General features: G+C 43.1%; 1 protein-coding gene across 1 annotated transcript in view; it reads left to right on the forward strand.

Annotated features, from left to right (window-relative positions):
* Positions 1-13,490, forward strand: part of AMPH (amphiphysin) — a gene marked incomplete at its 5' end in the record, with an annotated part of 128,057 nt that overhangs the window by 64,044 nt on the left and 50,523 nt on the right. Inside the window, one exon of the mRNA XM_081996282.1 lies at positions 10,611-10,665. Within this exon, the coding sequence (XP_081852408.1) occupies positions 10,611-10,665 (55 nt within the window). The remainder of the gene's footprint in view (positions 1-10,610; positions 10,666-13,490) is intronic.

Here is a 13,490-nt window from a genome sequence, read left to right on the forward strand (position 1 = left end):
CAATCTGTGTTCTGCAACATCATCTTTTCTCTGGGTATTAGTCAAATATATTTATTTGACCATCTTTAAACCTACCTCATGTGATCCCCTTAGACCTGTCATTTTACTGATCTTGTGCATGGAGAAAAGAATCGCCATCTTGAGATGGAGAAAAGAATCCAGGCAATAAAGTGCGAGCTTTGAAATTATTCTGAATGGGAGACACTATTTCCCCTTAGCTGATACCCAGATTTCCTTGACTGTCTGTGGAATCCCATACTAAACTGCAGGGGTTTCTTAACGCTTATTAAACTGCAACATATTGTTGGTTCAATACAGCTCAGTCCACCGGAGACTCCTTTGCTAAATAAAGGTGATGCCAAATGTCCCTGAGAGATACTCCGAAGTAAGCTGGAGACAGGAGAACACAGTCTAGACTAGCGGGAGGGAGCTTTTTTCCTGCAAGCCAAGAAGTGTTTGCATTCGCGGGGACTGCATCCAACAGGCACCTTTTCAGGGGCAGTGCCTGAAGATGCTTGATGACCGATAAGCCAAATACAAACAATACAATGTGCAAAGTATTTTGGGCCCTATAGGAGGGGTTTCTCTGGTGATTACCATTTCATCCTGAAATGCATATTTAATAATTACCTTATGCCTGAGGGGCTGTTTTTCCCAAGACAAGAAGAGGCATAGTATACCATTGAATCTCATCTCAACCTCATTCATTTCCAATCAGGCAGGATACTGAGGAAGATGAGCTTCTCTGTTTAGCACTACAAAATTATCTCTGCAGGAGCAGCCCGGATCCATTCCAACTAATTCCTCACTTCAAAGGAGAGAGTAGCTGATCCGATGTTTTGATTTTTTTGATTCTGCCTATTGATTGCTCCAAATCTGAAGTCTAAACCGTTGTCACACTGGGCTGGTTTTTCTTGCCCCTTGGATATGAATTATTATGCCTCTGCAGCTTTAGTAACTGTGCTAATTGTTTTCTCCTGGGCAGTGAAGCTGAATGATCAAGTTATTTCTGACTAGTTTTAAAACAGACTGGTACATGTTTCTTCAGGAGCCTGTTGGGATAACTGTCCCGGGGGATAGTTGACATAGCCCGGCTCTGGGATTTAACACACAGGCTGAACATGGTCCAGTTCACAACAAGGAGTTCTGGCCAGTTTTCTACCAGACCTCTTAATACATAGCTTATATATGTTATTTAAGAATATAGTTATCTATATGCAGCTATAGGCATAAACAGAGAACAAGTGCATGTTCAGAAAGTCTAGCTTGACATTTAATATGTGTAGATTATTTTTAGCCATAGACTTGTAGACTCTGCACTTGGGCCCTGCTTTGAGGACGTGAGTATCCTTGTAGGAAGATGTAATAGGTATGAAAGTAGAATCCTAGCTTGGGGAAGGGGAGAGGTTTAGTTGAGAGACAAGAAGGTTGGGATTTCTTTTAAGGAGAGTGCCAAGTATTTTTTGTTCAGTCCTCATCTGAAACAGAGACTGTTCGTTCAGTTAAAAGGGTTAGTTAAGCATCACTGCAGGCACACAGCTTTCTCACCTGGCTACTGGGAGTTGCTACTAACACAGGGCAGAGCTTACTAGTTCTTACCTTCAGGGCTCATACTTTTCTGACTCATCCAAATTGTCTGAGGAGCCTGTTTAATTTGATGCAGTTTACTCCAACTCATCATGTCACTTAATAACTAGAACAATGAAATTCTTACTCTTGAGTCTTCTTAGTGGCTGGACTAGAAATTTGGTGCTGTCCTGGGTAGGTACTGGGATGCTAAAAAAAACCTCTGTGTTTCCGGAGAAGGTTGCAAGCCCAACTTTTTTCAAGTGATGAACTAGACAAATAATTCACAACCTAAGTCTCTTACAGCTTATAGAAAGAGACAAGAAGAAATTTATTTCTTTAAGATTCTGAAATTTGGGAGACAGTTCTAGGAACTATAAGGAGACTGAGAAATAGAAAAATAGGTACACAGATGTATTTCATACTGAATTATGGATTTGTCCCAACAGTCTCTTATTTTGTTATGCCTCACTGAATGCAATAGTCTTTTGCATTCATACTTCTGAGTTCCCTAAAAGACCTACTAGTAAATACTACCTAAAGGGCTTGCGAAGAGAGACAGCACCGCTTTACGTTGCGGCTAACAACTGCGCATTACAATAGAGGGTGTCTTCCAAGTGATACAGAAAATGCTTTCTTTTGAGCTATTTCTCTGATGTCTTAGTGATGGAATGACAGAATTCCAGTATTAGACTTGGAGCTGCATTAATAATTATCTGGTTTGCATTTCTATGGGGCAGGGTATTAACTAACCTATGCTCCAGGTTCAGTATTGACAGTGCTCTTGACTGTCACTAAAGTGGAGTGATTTATGTGGCTTTGGTCAGCACATGCTGTGCTGACCTTTCCTGTAAAGATGTATTGTGTTTACATCCTGTATATGACATGATAGAAAAATCAAACTCTTCTGTTCTGCCTGGAAAGCTGTGAATAAATGATGCTTAGCAAATAGGTCATCCAATTCCAGCTTTCGTGGAGGCAAGGTGGCCTTTAATTTCTGAGTGGAAGTAATGATTTTTCTAGTGCATCAGGAAACAAAAGCTGGTGAAGGTACAAAACATGTTTTTTATGGTTTTAGTCATTAAGTTTTTGTAGGTCTCATCAGTCTTACAGCCAACACTGCCGTGGTGCCGTGTCATAATTCCAGTGCTAAGACATGCTTAAATACTATTCTTTAAAAAACAAACTCAAAACTAAACATATGCAGGAATCATTAGTACTGAAAAGGCTTAATGCTGCCTTAAAGGTGTGTGAGACCTGTGGCTGTAGATGACAAGGTCCTGAAACACTGAGCCTCCTTATCTCACTGGGTGCACGTGTCTTTACTGGCTACATAATGCTGACCATGTTAATCGGACCAGAGAGTAGAAAAGGGGAGCTGACAGCAACACTGACTGTATGCTACGGTCTTCAGAGTAACAAGTTGTTGTTTGGGACGTTGCTGTGGAGGGCTGTGTCAATTTTCCTAATGAGGGATGTTGTTTTGGGTTGTTAGCATGCCTCCCTTGCTCGTATGTGCAGCTTAAAAAGATTGCTTGACAGATTTTTGGTAATTTGTATGTTGAGTTTGACCAGGTCAGCTAAGAGCATGGATTTCTGGTGCTGGAGACTGGTGAGAACGTGCCTGCTGTTATCAAACAACCTGACTGTGAGAAGTTTGCTATTAAGTATGCTATTGAGATTCCTCTTGAGTTTTCTTGCATATTATGAAACTGACTCATTTTGCTGCCTCATGTAGAACAAATAAAAGAAGTTATGAAATGATAAAGAAAGCATCAGGTCTCTCTTGGGCAATCTCATTTCAGAGGAGCACAACATCTGCAAAATGACACCTACTTTTTATCTCCTTCAAGAAGCATCTCAATTAACAAAATTGATGGCCTTAATGAAGACACTTGGAGTAGTGGTTTCAGAGCCACCAGATGCTTTCTTCTTTTCATGGGAAAAAAAGTATATCAGTAAGCATAAAGAAGGGGGAACATTAAATATGTGGCAATCTTAAAATCAGTGCTTTTTAAAACCACCACATCATGGTTTGCAAGGTGTGTGGAGCCAGCAATGCAGTTTTTTCATCCTGTGAATTATAATTAGTCTGTTAGGTGATGTATCACAGAATCACTAGGTTGGAAAGGACCTTTAAGATCATCAAGTCCAACCATTAATCCAGCACCACCATGTCCCCTAAACCATGTCCTGAAGCACCACATCCACACGTTTTTTGAACACTTCCAGAGATGGCGACTCCACCACCTCCCTGGGCAGCCTGTTCCAATGCCTGACCACCCTCTCAGTGAAGAAATTTTTCCTAATATCCAACCTAAACCTCCCCTGGCGCAACTTGAGGCCATTTCCTCTCGTCCTATCACTAGTTACTTGGGAGAAGAGACCAACACCCTCGTCGCCACAACCCCCTTTCAGGTAGTTGTAGAGAGCAATAAGGTCTCCCCTCAGCCTCCTCTTCTCCAGACTAAACAACCCCAGTTCCCTCAGCCGCTCCTCATAAGACTTGTGCTCCAGACCCCTCACCAGCTTCGTTGCCCTTCTCTGGACACGCTCCAGCACCTCAACATCGTTCTTGTAGTGAGGGGCCCAAAACTGAACACAGTATTGGAGGTGCGGCCTCAGCAGTGCCGAGTACAGGGGCACGATCACTTCCCTACTCCTGCTGGCCACACTATTCCTGATACAGGCCAGGACGCTGTTGGCCTTCTTGGCCACCTGGGCACACTGCCGGCTCGTATTCAGCCGGCTGTCAACCAGCACCCCCAGGTCCCTTTCCGCCGGGCTGCTCTCCAGCCACTCCTCCCCAAGCCTGTAGCGCTGCATGGGGTGGTTGTGGCCAAAGTGCAGGACCCTGCACTTGGCCTTATTAAACCTCATACAGTTGACCTCTGCCCATCGATCCAGCCTGTCCAGATCCCTCTGCAGAGCCCTCCTACCCTCCAGCAGATCAACACTCCCACTCAACTTGGTGTCATCTGCAAACTTACTGAGGGAGCACTCAATTCCCTCATCCAGATCGTCAATAAAGATATTGAATAAGACCGGCCCCAGAACCGAGCCCTGGGGAACACCGCTTGTGACCGGCCGCCAGCTGGATTTAACGCCGTTCACCACAACTCTCTGGGCTCGGCCATCCAGCCAGTTCCTCACCCAGCGAAGAGTAAACCTGTCTAAGCCACGAGCCACCAGTTTCTCCAGGAGAATGCTGTGGGAGACGCTGTCAAAGGCTTTACTAAAGTCCAGGTAGACAACATCCACTGCCTTTCCCTCATCCACTAGGCGGGTCACCTGGTCATAGAAGGAGATCAGGTTGGTCAAGCAGGACCTGCCTTTCATGAACCCATGCTGGCTGGGCCTGATCCCTTGGTTGTCCTGCAGGTGCCCTGTGAGCACTCTCAAGACCAACCACTCCATAATCTTCCCTGGTACAGAGGTCAGGCTGACAGGCCTGTAGTTCCCAGGATCCTCCTTCCGGCCTTTCTTGTAGACGGGTGTCACCTTGGCAAGCCTCCAGTCTTCTCGGACCTCCCCTGTTAACCAGGACTGCTGATAAACGATGGAGAGTGGCTTGGCAAGCTCCTCCACCAGCTCTCTCAGTACTCTCGGGTGGATCTCATCAGGCCCCATAGACTTGTGGGTGTCCAGGTGGCTTAGCATGTCCTTGACTGCTTCCTCCTGGATTATGAGGAGTACATTGTGCTCTCCATCCCCGTCTTCCAGCTCAGGGGGCTGAATACCCTGCGGATACCTGGACTGGCTATTAAAGACTGAGGCGAAGAAGGCATTAAGTACCTCAGCCTTGTCCTCGTCCTTGGAGACAATGTTCCCTGCCATATCCAGTAGGGGATGGAGATTCTCCTTGCCTCTCTTTTTGTTGTTAATATATTTGTAAAAACATTTTTTATTATCCTTTATGACTGTGGCCAGACTGAGCTCTAGCTGGGCTTTTGCCTTTCTAATTTTGTCCCTGCTTGACCTAACGAGATCCTTGTACTCTTCTTGAGTTGCCTGCCCCTTCTTCCAGAGCTGATAAACTCTCCTCTTTTCCCTGAGTCCCAGCAAAATCTCCCTGTTCAGCCAGGCCGGTCGCCTTCCCCGCCAGCTCTTCTTACGGCCCATGGGGACCGCCTGCTCCTGCGCCTTTAAGATTTCCTTCTTGAAGACTGTCCAGCCTTCCTGGACCCCTTTGTCCTTCAGGACTGTCTCCCAAGGGACTCTCTCAACCAGTGACCTGAACAGGCCAAAGTCTGCCCTCCGGAAGTCCATGATAGCAGTTTTGCTGACCCCTCTCCTTACTTCCCTCACAACCGAGAATTCTATCATGTCGTGGTCGCTAAGCCCAAGACGGCCTCCGACCACCACATCTCTCACCAGTCCTTCTCTGTTTGTAAACAGCAGGTCCAGTAAGGCACCTCCCCTGGTGGGCTCACTCACCAGCTGCATCAGGAAGTTATCCTCCACACACTCCAGGAACCTCCTCGACTGTTTCCTCTCTGCCGTGTTATACTTCCAGCAGATGTCCGGTAGGTTGAAGTCCCCCACAAGAACAAGGGCCAGCGAATGCGAGACCTCTGCCAGTCGCTTATAGAATGTCTTATCCGTCTCTTCATCCTGGTTGGGGGGCCTGTAACAGACTCCCAGCAGGATGTCTGCCTCATTGGCCTTCCCCCTCATCCTTACCCACAAGCACTCTACTGGGTCTTCACAATCTTCGATTTCTATGCAATCAAAACACTCCCTAACATACAGAGCCACCCCACCGCCTCTCCTTCCCTGCCTATCCCTTCGGAAGAGCTTATAGCTCTTATTTGTTTTCTTTTCACACATCTTGATTCTGTGAAGATGTGTGAAAAGAAAACAAATTCTTATTTAAAAATCAGCAAAGCCCATCTAAATATTTTAAATGAAAGCAGACCTGTTGATACCTAACCTGTGCAAGGAACTGAATTTTCCAGTTTGAGCTATGCTCTTGATAATACAATGAATCCACCAACAATAAATGAAAAAGAATAAATAAAAATGAACCCGCATACAACCAATACTTGCTATCCTTTCCTTCAGGTTTCTGGTTGATCCACATTCTTTTTTTCAAGCACTAGTATCTTCTGGATATACAAACTACCTATACAAATAATTTAGTACTTCAGAAAAAGCATAAAATTTCAGTCTACATCAGAGTCAGAGTTCCTTTAAGAAATAGTAGTGTAAAACTTATTGCTTACAAGCAATACTAATGATGGTAAAATAACATTTTCTTTCAGGCATATATACTCTTCAGTAAAAATTCATGCTCACTAAAAATACTGATCATGCATAATTAATATAATACAAAAGAAGTGTGTCTCTGTCTGTAAACAGCAGGTCAAGCAAGACACCTCCCCTGGGAGGCTCACTTACCAGCTGTGTCAGGAAGTTCTCCTCCACACACTCCAGGAACCTCCTCGACTGTTTCCTCTGCTGTGTTGTACTTCCAGCAGATGTCTGGTAGATTGAAGTCCCCCACAAGAACAAGGGCCAGCGAAGGCGAGACTTCTGCCAGTCACTTATAGAATGTCTCATCTGTCTCTTCATCCTGGTTGGGTGGCCTGTAACAGACTCCCAGCAGGACATCTGCCTCGTTGGCCTTCCCCCTCATCCTTACCCATAGGCACTCGACTTGGTTTTCACACATTGATTTCTATACAATCAAAACACTCCCTAACCTACAGAGCCACCCCACCACCTCTCCTTCCATGCCTATCCCTTCTGAAGAGTTTATAGCCATCCATTGCAGCACTCCAGTCATGAGAGTCATCCCACCATGTTTCTGTGATGGCGACTAAGTCACAGCTGTCCCGCTGCACAATGGCTTCCAGCTCCTCCTGTTTGCTGCCCATGCTGTGTGCATTGGTGTAGATGCACTTGAGCTGGGCTATCGATTTCACCCCCAACTCCGGCATGCCACCCCTAGGCTCACCTCCAGTGAGCCTGGTTTTATCCCCTTCAAATCTAGTTTAAATTTAATTTCTGGTATTTTATAGAGGGGTCTAATTCTGTTGCCACTGAAACGGAGAGATTTGCTCTCAAATTCAGTGGGGAGCTGGCCCTTGCCCACAGGTGCTTTAATGTCACGTGTCATACAACATTTGCTAATGAGGGAAAATTCATATGGCTCTGTGGTGCTTAGATATTTCAGTGGCTTGTGACCTGTTAATAATCTAGACTGAGGGAGATTAGTGCTAAAATTATTCTTTTGAATTAATTGTCAGGATTCATAACAGCACATATGGCAAGATATTTGCATTATGCTTTACTGCTCTGACTTTTCCTTCTACAATTTCCTGAGCGGTAGTTGCTGATGACTCACGGTTCTAACCAGCCACAATAGATCTCATAGTGGTTTAGGGTACCAGTCTTAAAACTACACAGCAGTACAGTTATAAACGTGGTGTTTGAGCAACGCGTGTCCCTGACATGCCATTTGTGGTGCGCTAGTTAGTGACAAAATGGCACATGTGTGAGTAAATATAAGCCTTTTACAGCACACGAGGACAGCTAACAGGGTTCTGAGCCTTCCAGCTATGGTTTGCTGCTTCTGAAACATCAGGAATTCTTCAATAACTAAAAATTGTTATTGTATGGGCACCTGTTCAGCTGGATCATGATGAAGAATTGAGTAGCTGTGAGTCTCTACTTCCCATTTACAACACAAGCTAAAAGGCTCACTCAGGCCAAAGAAGATATGAATTGGGAAGAAAATTTCCATACCTTTGTGTGACTTCTCAGAGTACCAGGGATCCTCCCAGGAGGAGACTGGCAGGTATAAAAGGGGAACTTCCCTCCTCTTTCTGCCACGTGTTTACAGATATTCCTCTTCAGATCCAAGGGCGAGAAGTTCTGCCCCTGGGTTCAATCTCCTTTCTTTGGTACAGTGGTGTTCACTTAATGCCTTGCTCCACAGAAAGCGGACAATTTCTGTCATCTCTCTGCCTCTTGTTCTGGCATGGAAAGAAGTAGAAAAAAGTCAGCTTCTGAAGCGTTATGTATATATAAATGTAAATGTATATATAAATATAAAGTGTGTTGTTATGATGCATTAGGGTAGTACTTTTTACTAAACAGTATTAAGATGTACACATATATATTTTCTTAATATATATATTAATTAATTAATATATATAAGGAGACAGCATCAAGCTACTACTCTTTTCAGAACTTCCTATTGTGTTGTAAGTAATTAAGCCTGAGGTTTAATCCACTCAACCTGTGACTGTCTGGCCCCTCCTTTGGTACGCAGCTTTGATCCAGAGCAAGGGAAGGGTTTGCCTTGGAGCGTCAAATAGGATTCCAAAGCAGAGACAGATTGGTGGGCTGGGTGCTCCTGCACTCTTGCTGTTACTCAGCAGCTTCTCAGCTATCACCCTGCTGAGTCTATTGCTGTGCTCAGAATTTAGTTGATTAATGGATTTAGGTTCAAAAAGGGAGTTTCGCTTCAGATCAAGTTAGTGTAAAAGCAACCTTCTGTTCGTTGAACCCATAAAGTGAAGTCAGTCTGCTTTATAAGCCCACTCAGGTATTATTATGATACAATAATATCATATATCTTATGATATATATATTAGCCCACCTCCTAAATTCTTTAATTTTTCCAGGACCTTAAAACAGCTGCTCTCTTCTTACAGTGCATTGTGATTTGGGGGTTTTGGATCCAGTTCTAAAGGCCTTCAGTTCCCTGCAGGGAGCTGGGAGAGGCAAGTGAGTTTGGTGGATGTAATCTGCATTGCAATGTGTGTACTGGTGAGGCAAGTGAGTATTTTTTGAGAGTCACCATTTAGATTTAAGGTGGCTGCAGATAGATGGATTGTAAGACCCAGACGGTCACATTCAACCTGAATTTCTTGTGGTCCTCTGTGTCTGAATGCTCTGAGCATTGCTGTCGCTGATGGCAAATCCTTTACTGACATCAGAAGTCCTTTGACTTAAGTGGAGTTATAACAGCTTATACCAGTTGAGACTCTGCTTTCTAAAAGTATTCACATATGCACCCTTTTGGGGTCTGACTTTCACGTGAAAAATATGAGAGAAACTCCAAAGCAGTCAGTCATATTTTGCAGCTGAATTTTCCATATGGTATAGATGTATGTGAGAAAATGTGACTGCAAGCTGATATTCCTATAGTTTCCAATTGCTTAAATAAATAATTTGAAGGATATCGGGAACTGATAAACATGGAACGTTTCCAAAATCTTCAGGCTGTTGAAGGTGTCCTGGACAACAGCTTTTTAGTGATCAAGTGTGTGCTATGGTATAGCACAGATTTTATTGCAAATCCTAGGAGCTGTGAAGTCCAACTTGTGATACAGTCAGTAGAGGAATCCATTTTGTTTTGTCTGTTCTGAGTTTTTCAGAGGCTGTTGGTATAAGATAAAGAAAGATCATTTTGATGTGTTTGCCAAAGAAACAGTTGAGGTTTCAGAGCAAACTGGAAGATGCGCTAGCCAAGCTAAAGAAAATAACTAATGCTATTGGTTTTTAGTTGCTATTTGCTTGCAAAATATTAAAATGTTAAAGTACTTGGAAAACTCTTCGCAAAATTAGTAAGCCATTTATGTAAGGGCATGGATTTTCTGCAAGCGTAGACTATCCTCATTTGAGTGGCTTCCAGTGGAGGTGTACCTTTTCTTGATTATACTTCTCTGTGTTTCAGGTTAGGACGTCAGCCTAACCGGACTTGAACTGGACCTTGCCCATAAAATACACCTTTCTTTCTTTGGCTGGAATTCTTCCCTGTGCAGATGAATGATAAAATAAATGCAGAAATTTTAGCTTAGAGAGTACACTATGCATAGCATCTTGGCCAGGCCACCTTTTCTGTATGAACTGTGCATGCTTATAACATGTGACACTATTCATCAGATAGCTCCTGAAATTGCTTGTTGCTGTTAAGTTTGACATACTGTATGCATGTTTTAAGGGATAAAATATGGCTGAAATGTGTTTTCAGTAACATAGCTGAAATGTGTTTTCACTTCCTTGCTTTTCTTTGTTTTTTTCTTTTCCAGGCAGAGGGTTCCAGGCTCCAGAGAGAACTGAGAGGATATTTAGCAGCTATCAAAGGTGATTTTTAAGTTTTACATCATCTTTTCATAAAGCAAACTTTTTTTTAAAAGTCAGGCAGGTAGGCTTGTTTAAGGTATAAAAAGACAAACACAAGTAATATTGCCTTTGTCATTAGTAGTCTACATTTCTGCTTTGGATTTGGCACAGGCTTTTTAGCCTGTTGCTAGGGATTCTGCACCTTCGATGTCAATTCTTGTGTGTACAGCCTTGCATGCACGGCTTATCCTCGCCCGTCCTTTGTGTGCAGAACCACTGCCCAGATTCTCACATTGCATGCATTTTGAGCACCCACAAAATTTATGCATCTTGCTACTTGTCTTTGCAAATGCTAGAATATGAAATACCCCATGCAAGGCAAGGGATTGCTTGATCTCCACAACTGTAACATTTCTGGGTATTACTAGTTGGATGATGATCACCCTCCAAAACCACGCTCCCTGGGATGATGTGATTTCTCATGTATTTCTGACTGCTTAATCAATTTTACTAAAGTTTAAAAATCAGATGTGATCTCTTTTGATACTACATTGCAAATCCAACTAGCAGAAGCTCACTGATCAACACTTAAATTCCACTGATTAAGTAAACAGCTATTTACTTATCTTAGCAGCTGTTATCTTACTGGACATTTGTAAATCCAGCACACTCAACTTAGCACCATATGCAGAGTGTTCTCTTTCTCATGCCGCCTCTCTTTGGAGGAGTTGGAGGCCAGGTGCTAAAGGGCGGGGAATAAGAGTTGGTAACTGACAGAGACAATAATGGCTTCTTGAGATAAATATAAATATATCTATATATGTATGTGATAAATATATGTATGTGTATGTATTTTAACCTGGCTCCAGTCCAGTAGGGAAAATGTTACAAACCAGTATTAACATCCCTGGAAATCACTGTGTCATAATAAAGCTTCAGCAGCTGTTGACAGGTAGTGAAGAAAGCTCTTTTTGATGGGAATTGTAAAATGGGGAGCAAAGCAGTAGCTTAATGTCTTTGATGATCTATTATCTACTGGATGGGCTGCACAAGGAAAAATCACATGGCAGACAAGAGGTATTTTGTCTTGTAAGAATTTGCACAATGTCTTTTGTTCTTAGTGGAAATTTCAGCATCAGTCATATGTTTGGGACCCGTTGGATGCTGATTTTACATCCTTATTTTTCAGCCATCCCTTCCCCACACCCATTATCACATGGATATTGAGAAGCAGCGTGATGAGGCTGTTTGTTGGCCAGATGGCTTTTCTGTCATGTAGACTGACTGTTTACATGCTGCTTTGATTTCCCTGTTGGTGACAACAATCCTCCTCTTCATATTTGATTTTCTTTCTCTTCTTTTCCTAGTACTTTGTGCATTTGTGATCCTTTTGCTGGTTTACTCTCTCGTGGGCTACTCTTTGCACCAAATTTTGTTTTTAACATGGCGTAAAATTTTTCATTGTGCAACTTTTGCCTTTTTAGCCAAGCATTTCTGTTCAGCATCTTTCTCTTGTTGCAGCCTATAAGTCCATATTTGAAAGTAATTTGGACCAACTTTCTCACTGAGAATGAAAAGTGTTTGCTAACACCTCGGTATCTTCATATCTCAAAAAAGACCCAGCCATAAGCAGCTCGCAAAAGCCTTAAAAATGTTATTCTTCAAAGCCAGCAAGACACTGGTGGCACATATGTTGGCACACCTTCGTGCTGTGGAGTGGGAGGACAGGCTGAGACAGTAGTCCACAAACACAGCTCTGTCTGGGGCTTCCCCATGGCTGACTAGCCCAGCAGTGGCAAAGGCCCTTCTGGATTTTGCATGGCTGTAGCAACTGCTACAGCCTCTTTGTTGCTATTCTTTGAAGGACTGCCATCATTAAAACGTTTTGGGGTGGCTATTCACGAAAGCATGGGAACCCCCAAATTTAGGCACTGGAGTGGGAATTCTTGGAGGCATGCTGTCATCAGGGGATCATTTTGCACAGAAAAAGGTTGGTCATATCATTGGAAAATAATGCACTTGACATCCTTGTACTCTTACAGGTGTGAGAAAAGCAGGTCATTTTAAAGGGTTTCAGAAATTTTCAGACAAGATAGCAAAATTCAGGCAAGATAGCTAATTAACTAAAAGCATTTTATGAAGCTGGTATGTTGTGAACTCTGGGAATAAGTTTCATTTTGCTGCATGACTTCTGAGTGACTGGATATTAGAAGTTGGAAGTACGAGATCTGGGCATGACTTAAGGAATGGTCAACTGAGCCTTCTTATGACCCTCTATCCCTTCATTTGAATATACTTGACAGTTTGAGGTTTAGTGTCACACATTCTTAAAATAAAAGAATTTTTGCTGTATTCAGTCTTTTTCTCTTACTCAGAGGTGCTTCTTAGTCTTAACTAAATCTTGATCTTTACTGCTGGTTACTCAAGGACTCAGAGGAACCATGTTACAAAGCTGTTGAACTTAGGAATGGCTTTTATATGCTGTGTTATTTCACCTGCATGATAGTTTAACATCTGCTGTGTATCGGTGGTGTTTGTACCGACAAGACTGTGTAGTATCCCCCATAGCTATAATCGTCTCATGCCTCAGTCTTCTGTCTCTTCCAGTCTCCTTGGCAACATGTGTCTGGGTTCTCTACCTCGTGATTTTTTAGTTTTTAAGCTTTTGAGAGCTGTAGGTGACTTGTGGTTTTATGGGCCAATTGCTAAAGAAACCCTAAATCAGCCTCCCATTCTCTACCCTGAGCTCTTTGCAAGTACTGGTGCAGATGGGGAGATACAGACCTGGATCTGCACGCAGGTGGCAAGGTGGCAAAACTGAAAAGGAATCCTGTGTCCTGAAAAAG

This window comes from Phaethon aethereus (assembly GCF_964289735.1).
Source record: "Phaethon aethereus genome assembly, chromosome: 2".
Lineage (NCBI taxonomy): Eukaryota > Metazoa > Chordata > Aves > Phaethontiformes > Phaethontidae > Phaethon > Phaethon aethereus.